Source organism: Salvelinus fontinalis, chromosome 1, assembly GCF_029448725.1.
Source record: "Salvelinus fontinalis isolate EN_2023a chromosome 1, ASM2944872v1, whole genome shotgun sequence".
Taxonomy (NCBI): Eukaryota; Metazoa; Chordata; class Actinopteri; order Salmoniformes; family Salmonidae; genus Salvelinus; species Salvelinus fontinalis.
Genome location: NC_074665.1, coordinates 14,267,040 through 14,286,481, shown reverse-complemented (window position 1 = coordinate 14,286,481; position 19,442 = coordinate 14,267,040). Strand labels below are relative to the sequence as shown.

Genomic DNA, 19,442 nt, shown 5'->3' with positions numbered 1-19,442 from the left:
GAGAAACAACACTCTAAAACCTTCCATAAAGCTTCTTATTCCACTTTCCCCAACGCACAAGTGGTTATCTCCACCCTGCCACTATACAGCCTCAATACCTAATGTCTACCTGGACTTGAACAGCCTTTACGACCAGGTCTACAGGATTTCTGGTAAACCTGGGAATTTTCGGGAAAGTTACCGGAAATTTGCAACCCTAACTGCAAGCCACAAACTTCTGGCTTGCAAAGATGTGTTATTCCAATTGGAATCCAGCCAAAGTTAGTATATCCAACAGTTGAAATTTGTATTCACCTGTTACCACATTCAGAATGAGTGCCAGGGTCAGGAGCATTGTGAGGACACTACCTAAAGCATTTAAACTGGAACAAACCAAATAAAATCAATAAAATAAAATTGTATTTATCAATCACATGCTTCGTAAACAACAAGTGTAGACTACCCGTGAAATGCTTACTTCCCAACATATACACAGGGAAACCAGTACCGAGTCGATGTGCAGGTGAACGAGGTAATTGAGGTAGATATGTACATACAGTGTATTCGGAAAGTATTCAGACCCCTTGACTTTTTTTCATGGTCTGAGAGTCCTTTAGGTGCCTTTTGGCAAACTCCAAGCGGGCTGTCATGTGCCTTTTACTGAGGAGTGGCTTCCGTCTGGACACTCTACCATAAAGGCCTGATTGGGGGAGTGCTGAAGAGATGGTTGTCCTTCTGGAAGGTTCTCCCATCTCCACAGAGGAACTCTGGAGCTTTGTCAGAATGACCGTCGGGTTCGTGGTCCCCTCCCTGACCAAGGCCCTTCTCCCCTGATTACTCAGTTTGGCCGGGCGGCCAGCTCTAGGAAGAGTTTTGGTGGTTCCAAACTTCTTCCATTTAAGAATGATGGAGGCCACTGTGTTTTCGGGGCCCTTTCAATGCTAAAGACATTTTTCAGTACCCTCCCCCATATCTGCACCTCGACACAATACTGTCTCGTTATATAGACAGGTGTGTGCCTTTCCAAATCATATCCAATCAATTGAATTTACCACACGTGGACTCCAATCAAGTTGTAGAAACATCTCAAGGATGATCAATGGAAACAGGATGCACCTGAGCTCAATTTTGAGTCTCATAGCAAAGGGTCTGAATAATTATGTAAATAAGATTTATATATATATTTTTAAATACCTATTTTCTATTTGTCATTATGGGGTATTGTGTGTAGATTGATGAGGAACAAAAATATATTTTTTGTCCATTTTAGAATAAGGCTGTAATGTAACAAAATGTGGAAAAAGTCAAAGGGTTTGAATACTTTCCAAATGCACTGTATAGATAGGGGTAAAGGGACTAAACAGGATAGATAATAACCAGTAGCAGCAGCGTATGTGATGAGTCAAAAGAGTTGCCATGCAGTTGCCATACCAGATACCATACAATTTCAGTAACGGGTGCAAAAAATCTAAATATCTGGTTGGATTAGTTTAGAAAATATGATATGTTATTTATCTTTGTGTACCCCAATCAATCAATCAATGTATATGCACAAACATGACATTGTAACAAACAAATGATGGACGTGGTTTTGGTTCAAAGTGATGTGTATGAGTTTCAGGCCCCTCTATTAGGGTAAACTTAGGCCCTCAGAATAAGGCCTTATGGAATATATATGGTATTATATTAAATAAATAATATTTTTGCTTAGGATCTCACTTGGTGAATTCCATAGGACCGGAAATGGATGAATGTCTCCGTCACAACCATGTCTTCGTCACTAACAAATACAGTCATTTGTGCTAACTACAATTTTCTCCAAAGACAAGGCACTCTGGGAAATATTTGAATAAGGCTTTACACTAAGCAGTGCGTTAATTTAACACTGTTCCAGTCTCTATATGGGTCCACAGACTGAACACTTTCAGTGTTTATTTATCTTATTTTTTTAACACTGGAGAATTTGCTGTGTACCACTTAGTCTACCTACTCCACCTCCCCAGGGGAGATTTGTAGTAGTCCTAGCCCCATAGAACACAACAACAACTATCTGCGTTCACACACACACGCACACGCGCACACGCACACGCGCACACACACACACACAGAGAAGCGTAACTAGATTTAAGGAGATGAATGAATAACGATTACGATAAACAGGCGCTCCGGAATAGAACCTTACTTAAACATGGGTATTAAACAGTACCACTTGGCTGCAGAGGCTCCTAATCCTGGCCTTAAACGCTGGTAAAAATAGGACTGGGAATAACAGTCATCCATGCAACAGAGAGGCAGGAGATTAGGGGAAGGGATTAGCTATCCAATTGTTCTCTAAGTGCATCCGCTCGGTGAGCGCTGTGGATTGGGAAGGAGAGGTAAGAGAAAAGGCTTGGAGAGACTCTGGCTGCTGGTGCTCCGTTTAGCTCGCCTCGCCTGCCTGGAAAGCTAATGCTTGTTATTCCATTAGACATAATGAGCTGAGAGAGAGAGGGAGCACAGAGGAGGAGAAGAGAAGCTGAAAGGGTGATGGTGAATCATGATTTAGGGATGCAGAGAGACAAGGGAGTAGGGGGGAGGACAAGAGGGTGACTAGTGAGATTTCAACACATAGTTGTGTAGAGAATGGATGTATTTTATGTCACTCCAGGGGAGTGTGTCTGTGTGTGTGTGTGTGTGTGTGTGTGTGTGTGTGTGTGTGTGTGTGTGTGTGTGTGTGTGTGTGTGTGTGTGTGTGTGTGTGCGTGTGTGCGTGTGCGCGTGTGCGCGTGTGTGTGTGTGTGCGTGTTTGTGAGTGTGTAGAACCTGTGTAACAACATCCCATGTTTTTGTATAACTGCAATTCCTCCATCCTCTACCTGTCTAATGATAATACTAAGGTGAGCTCCTCTACCTGTCTAATGATAGCACTAAGGTAGCTCCTCTACCTGTCTAATGATAATACTAAGGGAGCTCCTCTACCTGTCTAATGATAGCACTAAGGTAGCTCCTCTACCTGTCTAATGATAGCACTAAGGTAGCTCCTCTACCTGTCTAATGATAATACTAAGGTGAGCTCCTCTACCTGTCTAATGATAGCACTAAGGTAGCTCCTCTACCTGTCTAATGATAATACTAAGGGAGCTCCTCTACCTGTCTAATGATAGCACTAAGGTAGCTCCTCTACCTGTCTAATGATAGCACTAAGGTAGCTCCTCTACCTGTCTAATGATAATACTAAGGGAGCTCCTCTACCTGTCTAATGATAGCACTAAGGTAGCTCCTCTACCTGTCTAATGATAATACTAAGGTGAGCTCCTCTACCTGTCTAATGATAGCACTAAGGTAGCTCCTCTACCTGTCTAATGATAATACTAAGGGAGCTCCTCTACCTGTCTAATGATAACACTAACCACCAGGGAGCTCCTCTACCTGTCTAATGATAACACTAACCACCAGGGAGCTCCTTTACCTGTCTGCTGATCACACTAACCACCAGGGAGCTCTACTACCTGTCTAATAATAACACTAACCACCAGGGAGCTCCTCTACCTGTCTAATAATAACACTAACCACCAGGGAGCTCTTCTACCTGTCTAATAATAACACTAACCACCAGGGAGCTCCTCTACCTGTCTAATGATCAGACTAAGGGAGCTCCTCTACCTGTCTAATGATCACACTAACCACCAGGGAGCTCCTCTATCTGTCTAATGATAACACCAAGGGAGCTCCTCTACCTGTCTAATATTAACACTAACCACCAGGGAGCTCTTCTACCTGTCTAATAATAACACTAACCACCAGGGAGGTCCTCTACCTGTCTAATGATCACACTAAGGGAGCTCCTCTATCTGTCTAATGATCAGACTAATCACCAGGGAGCTCCTCTACCTGTCTAATGAAAACACTAACCACCAGGGAGCTCCTCTACCTGTCTAATAATAACACTAACCACCAGGGAGCTCTTCTACTTGTCTAATAATAACACTAACTACCAGGGAGATCCTCTACCTGTCTAATAATAACACTAACCACCAGGGAGCTCCTCTGCCTGTCTAATAATAACACTAACCACCAGGGAGCTCCTCTACCTGTCTAATGATAACACTAACCACCAGGGAGCTCCTCTACCTGTCTAATAATAACACTAACCACCAGGGAGCTCCTCTGCCTGTCTAATAATAACACTAACCACCAGGGAGCACCTCTATCTGTCTAATGATCACACTGATCACCAGGGAGCTCCTCTATAAATACTCCAGTCTGCAGAAGCTGCCTTCCTTGTTTAACAGTCAGCCAGCCTGCAGAGAGGGAGAGAGACTGGTCTTAGTAGACATTAGATCACTGACTTGGATACAGGCCAAGAGCTGGGATGAAAACTTAATGTTTAAATGTAGATTCCATCTAAGGGGGAGATTTGAGTCAATATTGAGATATCTAATATTTTTATTCTAAAAAACCTCAGGGGAGCTGCTCGACAGTTCTCAGTCCATTTCCACAGAATTAAGTTACAAGGAGAGATGTGTGTAGATTAATGTAGATCCTATATCTCGATGTAGATCTCATCAAATCTGTGATTAGACTGTTTCATAAGAGGCAGCTTATGAGGATTTCCATCAGTGAAATGTTATTCAATGAGAAATGTAATGACATCATAACTCTTCATAGATTAAATGTCTCTGCACCGTAGCGAGAAATGTCAGATGCCACAAGATTAACTTCCATAAGATTAAAAGCGGTACCCATTTTATGCAGCATTACAGCCTTATATGAAACTAAACTGTATTAAAAACATGTTATAAAATGTAATAAACATGTGATGAACATCATGTAATATGTTTAAAGGTATACATTCTCAGGCGGTGAGTCTGTTTAAATCAAAATAGTGTTGTAGGCTACTTTTTATCAAAGAGGAACACCTTTGGAAACAAGTGTTTTAATTAATACTGCTAAGTGCTGTCCCCTGGGAATACAATGTACGTCTTCCTGTATATGTTTTTAACCAAATAAATGTAATTAAATTCACACCATCACCTGACTGAAGTCAGAGAGGTCATTACCTTACAGGACAGCATGGGATGTCTAGCGGGGATCCATTTCAATAGTCTACAATGGCCTCCCTGGTTTCACCTGTCCAGCTCTTTCAAACCATTGTAATGGACTTTTACTTAGGAGAGGAGATGAGGAGAGGATGCCACATTAGACTATTGAGATGGAGACATTAGCATCCTGCCAGACTGAGACAGCCCGGTTGGTGACCTAGGCCAGTATCTACAAAGCATCTCAGAGTAGGTATGCTGATCCAGGATCAGGTTCCCATCTGTCCATATAGTCTTATTCATTATGATATAAATAGCTAAACTGGTCCTACACTCTTGGGAAAAAAGGGTTCCAAAAGGTTTCTATGGCTGTCCCCATAGGATAACCCTTTTTGTTCCGGGTAGAACCCTTTTTGGTTCCAGGTAGAACTGATTTTGGTTCGACATAGAACCTTCTGTGTAAAGGGTTCTAAATGGAACTCAAAAGGGTTCTACCTGGAACCAAAAAGGGTTTCTTCAAAGAGTTATCCTATGGGGACAGCCCATAGGTCAATACAAGTCTGCCTTGTACACATAGTCTTGCTGTCTGTAGACTACCTATTTTCCTTGACTGAGAATTTCATTTTTACATTCATTTTAATTTAATGCAACATTTTCACCCAATTATGTTTGACTCAAATCCGTATGTTGACCTGTGTAATCTATTGTAAAAACATTATAAAGATTGAGTCAAACATTTAGCCTGTTAAATTAATTAATTAATTAGATATCAACATCAGGGGGCCTTTACTGGTAGTGGTGCCAAAATGCACCATGGCTCGCACGAGACACACAAACAATTAGGGTTCCTCGAAGGTTATTGGGAAGGGTGATGGTTCTATGTGGAACCATACTGACTCAAAGAACCCTTTGAGCCCTTCAATGGTTATTTCTTCTTTTAGTGATTATTAAAAGGTTAGTGCTATCCGGGATCATTGGGATGTCCCTACCCTAAACCCTAACCCTATCCTTCCCCTAACCTTAACCATAACCCTTACCCAATCCTAACATTAACCCATACCTTAAACATATTACATTTTAACTTCAATGGGATAAGGCCCCAAGGATCCCATTTAGACTTAAAATGTAGGGGCGGCGACTCATTTGAATATTTTGGGTCAAAGTTTGTTCACAGCTCTTTTTGTGCAACCGTAAATGAGAGTGTCATTCCAGTTTATCTAATCTGTTGTGTTATGCTATTAATAATTATGTATGACTACAGCCAGTGATAGTGTCTTGTGAAAGACTCATGTATGACCTTGTGCTAATTGAGAACTGCTGAATAAGTCAGTAGTTCTCAGTTGTCTCTTCAGGGACCCAGCTGTTTCAGAGCTTGCACACCTGATTTAACTTGTTAATATAACACAATAAAACCTATGGAATTTTAACAACAACTAAACCAGAATAAAAACTATGTACGTTTCTACAAAGAACCTTTGAGATTTAGAAAGGTTCTTTATAGAACCATTCTCCATAAAGGTTCTATAAAAAAACTTTAAAAGGGTTCTATATAGCGCAAAAAAAGAGGGTTTAACAATAGTGGAACCCTTTTTTGGTGCTAAGGAAGCTTTTTTTAATGGGTATTTATAGAACTTTAGGAAAGGGTTCTTTATAGCACCATACAGGTTCCATTTGAGCATGGTTATTCATAGAACCTTGAAAAAAGGGTTCCATAAAGCACCAAAAAGGATTATGCTATGGTTACAAGCCACTATAGTAGAGAAGCATTTGTTTTTAGCGTGTAGTGTAAAGGGTTGCGTCAATCGAATCTGGTATCAGGATAAAATGTGATTCTGAGTCACCGAATATACTTTAAGTATTTTTATTTAACATAAGCGATAAATGGTAAATGCAATTTTCGTATATACGGTTCACTGTAACACCACGCAGGGTAAAGCAGAGAACTGACTGAAATAGTACAGACATCTTCTTTTATACTGTGACAGAGGTAGTTCCAACTTTAGAGTTGGCCTGTCACAGTAGAGGCTTAGCGTGGTTAAACTTGCTAGCCTATCGGTGGTGCCCAGACTGGTCCCAGCCCCACAGCACTCAGGATTCAGATGTCTGGAATGGTGTTTGTGAAGATTGAGCTGAGTTGTCGGTTTCTACACATTCCTCAGTTGCTGTTTTCTTGTTATTCAGCATTTGTCCATCTTGTCTCAACCTTGTGGTTTGCACAGTCGACACCCTAGATTAACAACAGTTTTTCTGCAGTCACGCTATGTTTTGTGATTAACATGTCCTATTTCTATAAGGCATACATTTTTGTTAAAAAGAGAACAAAACCATCCTTCACAGTAGCATGCCACAGTTGTCACAATTTTTAGACTGCGCGCCTAAAAGTAGGCTACTTGTTTTAATAATGTTCATATAATCTCAATACACCCCATACCCATTAGGTTGTTACGACCCACATAAAGAGGGAGATAGTACAACACGGATAAACAAATATTTATTCGTTATAACTCATGTATTTCGTTGAACCAGTATGGCAGTCCCCGCCTCCATGTATAAAAGCAAGAAACACTCGTACAATCTGCCTTGGATAACTGAAAGCACAGCATTAGCGGAAGTAACCCGTATAGCTCACTGTCCGTCGTTAAGAGAGGCTCAGTCATCAAGGTATAGTAAAACGATTTCATAGTCTATATGCTACCTCTTGCGACCAGTTTAACTTAAAAATAAATGCCATATCTTCAACTGGTATATTTCAGACCTAATTAGTTTCTATTCCGTGTATATCATCGTTTAATATCGCGGTAAACATGTCGTAGGCTAGTTGTAGCTCTCACCCTTTACCCTCTCGAATGGCGATATGTCATCTAGCGGGAATGAATTTGGTGAATGATTTTCCACATAGTTTTACCTGGAGACGCACATGGGTGCCATTCGGGATATTATCCTACAGAATATATGAATACATTGATGTTTTTATGATATTGTATTTGTGCAATGTTGTAAGACAATGTGTTGGAAGGAATCAGGTTGTATTGATGCTTTGATTTATTAAGATCTCATTAGCCGACGCCATAGTCTTACTGGGATCTGACACATAACTACAAATACATTAGTCGAAAGACTCTTGCGCTCATTTGAACTAGTTGCAACTTCCATTTGTAGGATTTTGCAAACATGTCACATTGTGTTGTGTTATACAAGTGTTTAACATTAATTGAGCTCTAATACCGATTACAGTAGTGTATATTGAGGTCATAGAGCGAGTGCGCAGAAAGTAGCATACTTGCTCTTCCTGGTTCATGGCACCACGTTGGGCGTTAGCGATGGTGGGACGAGGTGAGGGATAGCATATTCTGGCACTCCAGTTCACTCACTTGTATAGGCTTGCACTGTAAAGGTGAGGGAGTGAATTTGACAGTAATTTACAGGCAGCTCAGTGGCAAGTAAGTTACTGTATTTCATATTGCATTACATCTACCCTAATCTAAAAACAGTAACAAAGCAAATACTGTGCAATGGCACACTATACAATACCTAAGAAATAACTATTTAACTATTGTTTAAAAAATAAATAAAGCTAGTTGTAATTAATGAATGGATAAAGGAAGGAAATTCATTGAGGGGAAGAGTTTATGTTTCACAGCATTTTACTTTAATTACTTAGCATCCAACCTGCTTGCACCAATCCTAAGTAATGTGTTTACACATTACATCATATCATACATCTCTGCTGTTTCATTACAATATCAATTAATATTTGGTGTTTTATATCACTTGCACTTGTATAAGCCTTAACCAAGGCTTCCAAACTGGTAGCAACTACAGAGCAAAACAGACCAAAAGGACATGGCAAAATGCTCAACCAGTAAAGTTTAAGACTGATACTCCAATCTGTCCCCTAAATTGATGAGGCACTATAACAACAGGGGATAAATTGGTAGCGTATTCTCACTAACTGCTGGCACAAATGTAGCCTCTTACAAGGCACACCTCAAAACAATACATTGCACCCACTAGTGGTCAAAAGGTTTTCGGCTGTCCAAAAATACGGTACACTACTGTATTCTGTGGGGTGGAATTACATTACCATTTGAAATTCAGCAATTCTTTCCCCACCCACAACATTTTCCCAAAATGCACCATCATTTACAGTATGATGCAGTAAAATGTTTCACAGTGTTTTTATGTTGATAAAACCCCAAATGACTGTATAAATTTGTTTGTTCATTGTCATTTACGCCATATAGGTGCAGTGAAATGTGTTGTTTTACAAGGTCAGTCATAGTCCTACAGCACCACTGGAGCAAATTAGGGTTAAGTGCCTTGCTGAAGGGCACATCAATGGTTTTTTCCCATTACAGTGTGGCTACTTCTTGGCGTAGCCAGTAGGTAGCTATTTAAACGCAAAGAGGATTATGTGCATACTGAGTGGCACACGCAAACTTGATTTTGATGCAGGTGATTATGGAAGATTACCTTCTGGCAGCGAGTTAAAGACCTTACAGAGCATGACAGTTGTCAGACTTCAAATGCAAAGTTAGAGGTGTTACCTTGCAATAGGAGTCCGGTGTGCACAGTGTCTGTGTCTCTATTCATGAGATTGTCCCGTGATGGGGTCCAGTGCCTCGGCACCGCGACTCAGAACCCAATGTGCCAAATGCACGTAAGTAACGTTGTCTGCACTGATATTCAGTGGAATTTGCTTGTTTATTTACTCTCTCTTCTCTCTGTCTCTCTCTCCACTACCCCCTCTTTCTCTCTCCTCTACCCCCTCTTTCTCTCTTAACCCCACCCCCCCTCTCTCTCTATTCTCTCTCTCCTCATCACTGTGTACCTCTGTCTCTTTCTACTGTAACGTTCTTCTATCCTTATAGCGCCATGTCAAACGAGGAGCGGACTTTCATTGCCGTCAAGCCAGATGGAGTTCAGAGGAGACTTGTCGGAGATATCATCAAGAGATTTGAGCTAAAGGGCTTCAAAATGGTGGGGATGAAATTCATCCAGGTACGTTATTCTACTTACTGTAATCTCTTTTATTTTATTTCAAATGTAAGCCATATAATCCTTTTTACTTTCAGGACATTATTAACCAATAATTAGGACTGAATGGCAGGCCTGTCCGTTATGTAAATCAGCTATCTGACAGATATTCTTTAAATAAAACACGTATCTTGAACCATGACAAAAGTCAACTATAGTTTGTGTGTATGCATTGATACGTAGACTACGTGTGCCTTTAAAAAAATATATTTGCAGTGCTGTTCTTTTCTATTGATGTTCTGTATTATTTCATGTTTTGTGTGGACCCCAGGAAGAGTAGCTTCTGCTTTTGCAACAGCTAATGGGGATCCTAATAAAATACCAACTAAGCAAGAACTTGTGCCAATACACAATGATTGGACATACAGTAGAGTACATTAGGGTAAAGTCGGGTACATTTGTACATTAGAGTAACTATAGAAAATATATTCACGTCACCAGATAATTGATTAAAATACACTGTTTTGCAATAAAGGTCTACAGTAGCTTCAACAGCACTCTGTAGGGAAGCACCATGGTGTAGCCGGAGGACAGCTAGCTTCCATCCTCCTCTGGGTACATTGACTTCAATACAAAGCCTAGGAGGCTCATGGTTCTCACCCCCTTCCATAGACTTACACAGTAATTATGACAACTTCCGGAGGATGTCCTCCAACCTATCTGAGCTCTTGAAGCGTGAACTGACATGTTGTTCACCCAATCAAAGGATCAGAGAATTAATCTAGTACTGAAAGCATAAGCTACAGCTAGCTAGCACTGCAGTACATGAAATGTGTTAAGTAGCTCACTCAAAGAGAGAGAAAGAAAATAGTTGAACAGTTTTGAACAAAAATGAAGGAGAAGCGAGAGATATTTCGTTGTATTTTTCTTTCACTTAACTAGCGAATGCAGCTAGCTAGTTTAGCCTACTCAAACACCTGGCTCAGAGAGGGATGCTATGTTAGCTAGCTGGCTTATGGCTATCCAACACTGGAACTCTTCCAAGGTAAGCTTTTGGTTTAATTAATTTATTGCCACCGGGGCCGCTGGTGTAACTGACTGTATTCATTCCACTGATTCTGTTGAAAAACTTTCTCAAGCGGAAGCAAACATAACGAAACGGGGATCAACCAGTGGAGGCTGGTGAGGGGAGGACGGCTCATAATAATGGCTGGAATGGAGTAAATGAAATGGTATCAAAAACATTGTTTTCACATGGTTGATACCGTTCCATTGACTCCATTCTAGACATTATTATGAGCCGTCCTCCCCTCAGCAGCCTCCACTTGGATAAACATACCTGAATCTGTCCATTATAAACTCTCTTATTTAAAACTGTTGGACTAATGATTACACCCTAGATCAGCAGGCAAGAGTGTGCAAGGCGGTATTGAATGTGTCATTGTCTGTCACCTTGATTACTCCAATTCCTCTCTACCTGTGTGCACCTACGTTGTAAACTTTCATTCATAGGCTAGGTTGTAGCAACCTCATGGTGGGTATAGGGAACATTTGAGTAACATGTAGTAGCCTGAACCTATCATTGTTACATTGAATATGGTGTATTTAAAATTAAAGCCCTGCTCATAAAAAAATGGTCGTCCTGCCTCATCTTAAAAGACACCAACCACCACTGAGTGCAGTATGGGTACAGTAGGCTACAGTAGGGTGCTGTACAGTAGGGTACAGTGCATTATGGGTACAGTAGACTACATTAGGGTGCTGTACATTAGGGTACAGTGCAGTATGGGCACAGCAGGCTACAGTAGGGTGTTGTAGGGTGCTGTACAGTAGGCTACAGCAGGGTGCTGTACAGTAGGGTGCTGTACAGTAGGCTACAGCAGGGTGCTGTACAGTAGGCTATAGCAGGGTGCTGTACAGTAGGCTACAGCAGGGTGCTGTACAGTAGGCTACAGCAGGGTGCTGTACAGTAGGCTACAGCAGGGTGCTGTACAGTAGGCTATAGCAGAGTGCTGTACAGTAGGCTATAGCAGGGTGCTGTACAGTAGGGTGCTGTACAGTAGGGTGTTGTAGGGTGCTGTACAGTAGGCTACAGCAGGGTGCTGTACAGTAGGCTACGGTAGGGTAGAATACAGTAGGGTAGAGTAGGGTAGAGTACAGTAGGGTAGAGTAGAGTACAGTAGGGTAGGGTACAGTAGGGTAGAGTAGAGTACAGTAGGGTAGGGTAGAGTACATTAGGGTAGAGTAGGGTAGAGTACAGTAGGGTACAGTAGGGTACATTAGGGTAGGGTAGAGTACAGTAGGGTACATTAGGGTAGGGTAGAGTACAGTAGGGTACATTAGGGTAGGGTAGAGTACAGTAGGGTACATTAGGGTAGAGTACATTAGGGTAGAGTACAGTAGGGTACATTAGGGTAGAGTACAGTAGGGTACATTAGGGTAGAGTACAGTAGGGTACATTAGGGTAGAGTACAGTAGGGTACATTAGGGTAGAGTACAGTAGGGTACATTAGGGTAGAGTACAGTAGGGTACATTAGGGTAGAGTACAGTAGGGTACATTAGGGTAGAGTACAGTAGGGTACATTAGGGTAGAGTACAGTAGAGTACAGTAGGGTACATTAGGGTAGAGTACAGTAGGGTACATTAGGGTAGAGTACAGTAGGGTACATTAGGGTAGAGTACAGTAGGGTACATTAGGGTAGAGTACAGTAGGGTAAATTCGGGTACAGTAGGGTAGAGTACAGTAGGGTAGAGTACAGTAGGGTACAGTACAGTACAGAGGATCTTGCTGACTGTTCTAATCCACACGTGTGATTAGCATTGAGTGTTGTCTCCTGATCCTCTGTGTGTTGGTCTGTGGCCAGGAAGGCTGCCTGTGACCCCCGAACCCAGGGATCAGGAGGGCCCACTCATAATAGTCACTCTGTTTACGGTGGGCTATTTCAGGGTTAAGTGCATGCAGTCAACTGGTTCCTAGTTATAAGCTCTGGTGACTTCCTGTGAATGTACAAAATATGAAGAAGTCTTTCCATGACAGACCGACCATGTGACTCCAGGTGAAAGATTTTATCCCTTATTGATGTTGCTTGTTAAATCCACTTCAATCAGTTTAGATGAATGGGAGGAGACACGTTAAAGAAGGATTTTTAAGCCTTGAGACAATTGAGGTATATATTGTGTATGTGTGCCATTCAGAGGGTGAATGGGCAAGACAAAATATTTCAGTGCCTTTGAACAGGGTATGGTAGTAGGTGCCAGGCACACCAGTTTAAGTGTGTCAAGAACTGCATTGCTGCTGGATGATTCATGCGTAACAGTTTTCCATGTGTATCAAGAATGGACCACTACCCAAAGGACATCCAGCCAACTTGACCCAACTGTGGGAAGCATTGGCGTCAACATGGGCCAACATCCCTGTGGAACGCTTTCAACACCTTGTAGAGTCCATGTCCTGATGAATTGAGGCAGTTTTGAGGGCAAAAGGGGATGCAACTCAATATTAGGAAGGGGTTCCTAATGTGTTGGATACTCTGTACACTGGAGCTCTCCAGATATTGGCTGTAGCTTTACCAAACCCTTGTTGTATGGAGAGCGTCTGCTAAATCACACAAAAAATGAAATAAATGTTGTCGACGTGATTGTTACAGGATCCTTTGCGCCGGTCGATTCTACGACTGATGCTCAACATAGCCCACTGTATTTTGCCGTGGTATGCCTCGTGTGTGTCCCTATGGTTACGATGGGTTATTGACGCTTGTGGCTGTTGTGTCTGACTAACCCAGGCCCCAGAGTCTCTGCTGAAGGAGCACTATGCCGACCTGAAGGACAGACCTTTCTTCCCTGGTCTCGTCAGCTACATGACCTCAGGCCCAGTGGTGGCTATGGTAAGACAAACCTTCCTTCTTGTGTTCATTGACATGATGTAAGCATCTAGTTTCTCCTACAAGAAGACAGAGAAGCCTACACATTGTAATGCTGTGGTTCCTAATACCTCCTGTAACAGGGAACTGTGGTTCCTAATACCTCCTGTAACAGGGAACTGTGGTTCCTAATACCTCCTGTAACAGGGAACTGTGGTTCCTAATACCTCCTGTAACAGGGAACTGTGGTTCCTAATACCTCCTGTAACAGGGAACTGTGGTTCCTAATACCTCCTGTAACAGGGAACTGTGGTTCCTAATACCTCCTGTAACAGGGAACTGTGGTTCCTAATACCTCCTGTAACAGGGAACTGCACCATAAATTTCACCATGAACACATTCGCCATATGTACCGATGTCAGATCATAACTTTGATCCTCTAGGCGTCAACATATTAACCCTCCTGTTGTGTTTGTTTCATGTTAATTAATTGTGTTCCTGGTCCAAAATGACCTCCTCATTATAGCTGATTATAAATCCATAATAATACATATACAGTATTATCACCTAATTGTGTTAGATCTTTTTATCAACTTAAGTTATTGGGAACTGTAACGTTCGTCTTGTTGTGAATGAACGGACCAAGGCGCAGCGGGTGATGAATACATAACGATTTATTTAAATGACAGACGAAACACGAAAACACTAGAACAAACTACAAAACAATAAACGAAGGCAACAGACCTGAAACAAAACGAACTTACATATAGACGAAGAACGCACGAACAGGAACAGACTACCTAAAACGAACGAACAAACGAAACAGTCCCATGTGGTATACACAGACACAGGAACAATCACCCACAAACAAACAGTGAGAACCTCCTACCTTAATATGGTTCTCAATCAGAGGAAACGTCAAACACCTGCCTCTAATTGAGAACCATACCAGGCCACACATTAACCCAACATAGAAAACACATAACATAGACTACCCACCCAAACTCACGCCCTGACCAACTAAACACATACAAAACAACAGAAAACAGGTCAGGAACGTGACAGGAACATTACACATTTTGAACTTCTATTTGCTATTTATGGCCTACAGGCCTCATTGACCTGAGCTCATACAACTCGTTTTTGAGTAGAAAAAGCATAGTGTATGGATTATTTTGACTATTTCAAATAATCAGATGAAACATATTGTGCTATTTATCACAGACTACTTTGTGTCAAAGTTTAACAAGGACTCTCTCCTCCTCACCAGTGTCATGATCAAAGACAGGATCAAGAGCCTCACATACAGTATATCGTTTGGTCATTGTGCTGCCACAGAATGAATTGTGAGCAAAACCTCAAAAAAGCTTTTTATACCAGAGCTGTGAGAATAGTTCTATATATTATTGAAACAACGGTGCGATTGTTTGTGAGAATGCCAACAGGTGTGATTCCCCTGGGGGAAAGAATATACTGGGGAAAGGTTCCCGTTGGGGTTGCCATGGAAGCCAAGAAGGTGTGAGTGTGTGTGTGCTCAAACACAAATGCATGTGGGGGTCTGGGAGAGGAAGTGTGTCCATCTGATGAATGGTCATGTGGCTGAACTCAGTTTTATACACTAATTGTAGTCTCACCCATTCATCTCTAGTGACCGGTCATTTTTGACCAGGAACACCACAGGTGTTCAAAAGTTATATAAAACACCCAAAACGTAATGAAAATCATCCTATTGTATTTTGTGTGTTCAGATGCCCTGTGTGGACAAAGTCATGGAACCTTATGACAATCAGATTAAATGAACTACATTTTTCAGAGAGAACTTGTAAATCGGTCCAATTCGACTGGAACACAGCAGGAGGGTTAAGATTAGTACTTATATTTTGAAATGTATTTGACCGCTGTGCAAAGAAATGGAAGATCAGAAAGAATACTGGGTTAATAAAGTGTTATCCCTTTGTGTGTGGTGGCAGGTGTGGGAAGGGTTAAATGTGGTGAAGACAGGCAGAGTGATGCTGGGCGAGACCAACCCTGCAGACTCCAAACCCGGCACCATCCGAGGAGACTACTGCATCCAAGTGGGCAGGTGAGAATCAATCGCAGTACGAGACATAACACAATGATCCTATAATGTAACGATTCTATGAAGCCTCAACCTTATGATGGATAATGGGGTTATCATCAGGGCCAGGTCCATACCAGTATCGCGATACTCGTTATATATATATACACACACACTTTATGGGGTATTTTCACTTTTTATTTAGACAGAGAGAGCGAGGGAGATGCAGAGTGGTGACTGGGACACGATTCGTACCCATTCTGGGGGTGTAGTATTTGTGCTGCAGGGCGGTGTAGTATTTGTGCTGCAGGGCGGTGTAGTATTTGTGCTGCAGGGCGGTGTAGTATTTGTGCTGCAGGGCGGTGTAGTATTTGTGCTGCAGGGCGGTGTAGTATTTGTGCTGCAGGGCGGTGTAGTATTTGTGCTGCAGGGCGGTGTAGTATTTGTGCTGCAGGGCGGTGGCGTTATCCGTGCAGGTTGACGCTTATTGTCATGCGTCTTCTCCTGGAGGCAGAATTTAGCCATTTCTCCTTAAATAGGCCGGCTGCAAGGTCAAAATTTTTATATTGTAAAAAATGAATGAAAACAAAAATGTGCTTTTTGGTCTTAATGTAAGGTTAGGCATTAGGGTTAGCAGTGTGGTTAAGGTTAGGCATTAGGGTTAGCAGTGTGGTTAAGGTTAGGCATTAGGGTTAGCAGTGTGGTTAAGGTTAGGCATTAGGGTTAGCAGTGTGGTTAAGGTTAGGCATTAGGGTTAGCAGTGTGGTTAAGGTTAGGCATTAGGGTTAGCAGTGTGGTTAAGGTTAGACATTAGGGTTAGCAGTGTGGTTAAGGTTAGACATTAGGGTTAGCAGTGTGGTTTAGGTTAGACATTAGGGTTAGCAGTGTGGCTAAGGTTAGACATTAGGGTTAGCAGTGTGGTTAAGGTTAGACATTAGGGTTAGCAGTGTGGTTAAGGTTAGACATTAGGGTTAGCAGTGTGGTTTAGGTTAGACATTAGGGTTAGCAGTGTGGTTAAGGTTAGGCATTAGGGTTAGCAGTGTGGTTAAGGTTAGGCATTAGGGTTAGCAGTGTAGTTAAGGTTAGGCATTAGGGTTAGCAGTGTAGTTAAGGTTAGGCATTAGGGTTAGCAGTGTGGTTAAGGTTAGGCATTAGGGTTAGCAGTGTGGTTAAGGTTAGGTATTAGGGTTAGCAGTGTGGTTAAGGTTAGGTATTAGGGTTAGCAGTGTGGCTAAGGTTAGGCATTAGGGTTAGCAGTGTGGTTAAGGTTAGGTATTAGGGTTAGCAGTGTGGTTAAGGTTAGGTATTAGGGTTAGCAGTGTAGTTAAGGTCTGAGGACCCATGCCAAATCTCTTCAGTCTCCTGTGGAGGTAAAGGTGTTGTCGTGCCCTCTTCACGACTGTCTTGGTGTGTTTAGACCATGATAGTTTGTTGGTGATGTGGACACCAAGGAACTTGAAGCTCTCAACCTGCTCCACTACAGCCCTGTCAATGAGAATGGGGGTCCTCCTTTTCCTGTAGTCCACAATCATCTCCTTTGTCTTGATCATGTTGAGGGAGAGGATGTTGTCCTTGCACCACACAGCCAGGTCTCTGACCTCCTCCCTATAGGCTGTCTCATCATTGTTTGTGATCAGGCCTACCACTGTTGTGTCGTCGGCAAACTTGATAATGGTGTTGGAGTCGTGCCTGGCCATGCAGTCATGGGTGAACAGGGAGCGCTGGAGGGGAATGAGCACGGACCCTGAGGGGCTCCAGTTTTGAGGATCAGTGTGGCTGATGTTGTTACCTACCCTTACCACCTGGGGGCGTCCCGACAGGAAGTCCAGGATCCAGTTGCAGAGGGAGGTGTTTAGTCCAAGGGTCCTTAGCTTAGTGATGAGCTTCAAGGGCACTGATCCTAGACCTGTGGGGTTATGGTTAGGTTTAAAAATCAGATTTGATGACTTAGTGGCTGTGCCAGCAGCTAGTGATCACTCTGCAGCGCTTCCTTCAGAACAAGCTCTCCCGCGTTATCAGCTATCAGACGCTATTTACATCGCTTTGACAACTACAGTACTTTCAAACTCTATCCATAGGCCCTAAAGATAAATATCTGTTTCCTTATGTCATTAAACGATAATAATGGTTCTTTCCTTATTGTTTCAGGAACATCATCCATGGCAGTGACTCCGTAGAGAGTGCTAACAAAGAGATCAAGCTGTGGTTCAAACCTGAGGAGCTGTACAGTTACACTAGCTGCTCCAGCAGCTGGCTCTACTGAGGAGCTGTACAGTTACACTAGCTGCTCCAGCAGCTGGCTCTACTGAGGAGCTAAAGGCTACAAATTGCCCCCAGGCACAGGTCTAGGATCAGTTTACCATCCATAAGAAGGGAAGGGGGAATATAAGGGGGCATTAGAAGGGGGAATATAAATCTCTTCCTGGCCACTGAGGACCACACCACTTCCTGTTCATCTTCTGTACCCATTTGTAATTGGTCCATCGCTGATTCCATTCATTCCTCTGGACATAGTTGTCATAGTGAAAATGTTTTTTATTGTCATTTGTTCAACTTTCCAATAAATAAATAAAATCACAACCCCTTATTTTTCCTTGTTGCTGATTATAACACACATCATTTTCTATAGATTATATTGTTATTGTACGTTAAATCATGAACTTTTCTTTGAACATAGGCGGTTTAGTAGTGCGTCCATGTCTTGTGTGCCTCAGTGCTGTGACCAGATTGACATTTCAAACATTAGCAGGCAGGCCTCGTCACTGCCAACATGAAGAGGGATTAGCCGGCTCCATAATCTCAGATTGGGATTAACTGTAGATCTGCTGCTTTGCTCAGTTGAACTAACGGTCGACCTAATGGTGGAGGAGCGGGTGTGACCTGGGATGACACTAAGGTTGGAAGCATCACGCACACAATCCTCAGGTCTGGCTCTCATCTCCAGGACATTGCCCACAAGTCCAAAGCCCATTTTGTCTGTCTTATCGGCCGGGGACATCTTCTCATCAATGGCCTTCTCGGCGTTCTGTTGAACAGACTCAAACAAGTTGATGCATGTGTCCATTTCTCATGGATTTATAATGACTTGAGGCGAAGCCGTGGTTTAAAAGGTTTTGGAGTGTGTGCTTCATAATGGACAGTGGTGTAAAGTACTTAAGTAAAAAATACTTGAAAGTACTACTTAAGTAGTTTTTTGTGGTATCTGTACTTAACTATTTATATTTTCGACAACTTTTATTTCACTACATTCCTAAAGAAAATGATGTACTTTTTACTACATACATTTTCCTTACACGTTACATTTTGAATGCTTAGCAGGACAGGAAATGAGAACATCCCTGGTCATCCCTACTGCCTCTGATCTGGCACACTCACTAAACACAAATGCTTTGTTTTTAAATTATGTTGGAGTGCCCCTGGCTATCCGTAAATAAATAAACTGGGTTGCTTAATATAAGGAATTTTAAGTTATTCATACTTTTACTTTTGATACTTAAGTATATTTTAGCAACTACATTTAGTTTTGATACTAAAGTATATTTAAAAAC

The 19,442-nt window shown here is 42.1% G+C and overlaps 1 protein-coding gene across 1 annotated transcript; it reads left to right on the top strand.

Annotated features, from left to right (window-relative positions):
• The first annotated feature begins 7,549 nt into the window (after window positions 1-7,549).
• On the top strand, window positions 7,550-18,481 carry LOC129819465 (nucleoside diphosphate kinase A-like). Its single transcript, XM_055875803.1, has 5 exons — window positions 7,550-7,658; window positions 9,869-9,998; window positions 13,758-13,859; window positions 15,806-15,918; window positions 18,043-18,481. The coding sequence occupies exons 2-5, from the start codon at window positions 9,873-9,875 to the stop codon at window positions 18,155-18,157; spliced, it is 456 nt and encodes a 151-aa protein (XP_055731778.1). The 5' UTR covers window positions 7,550-7,658; window positions 9,869-9,872; the 3' UTR covers window positions 18,158-18,481.
• The last annotated feature ends 961 nt before the right edge of the window (window positions 18,482-19,442 follow it).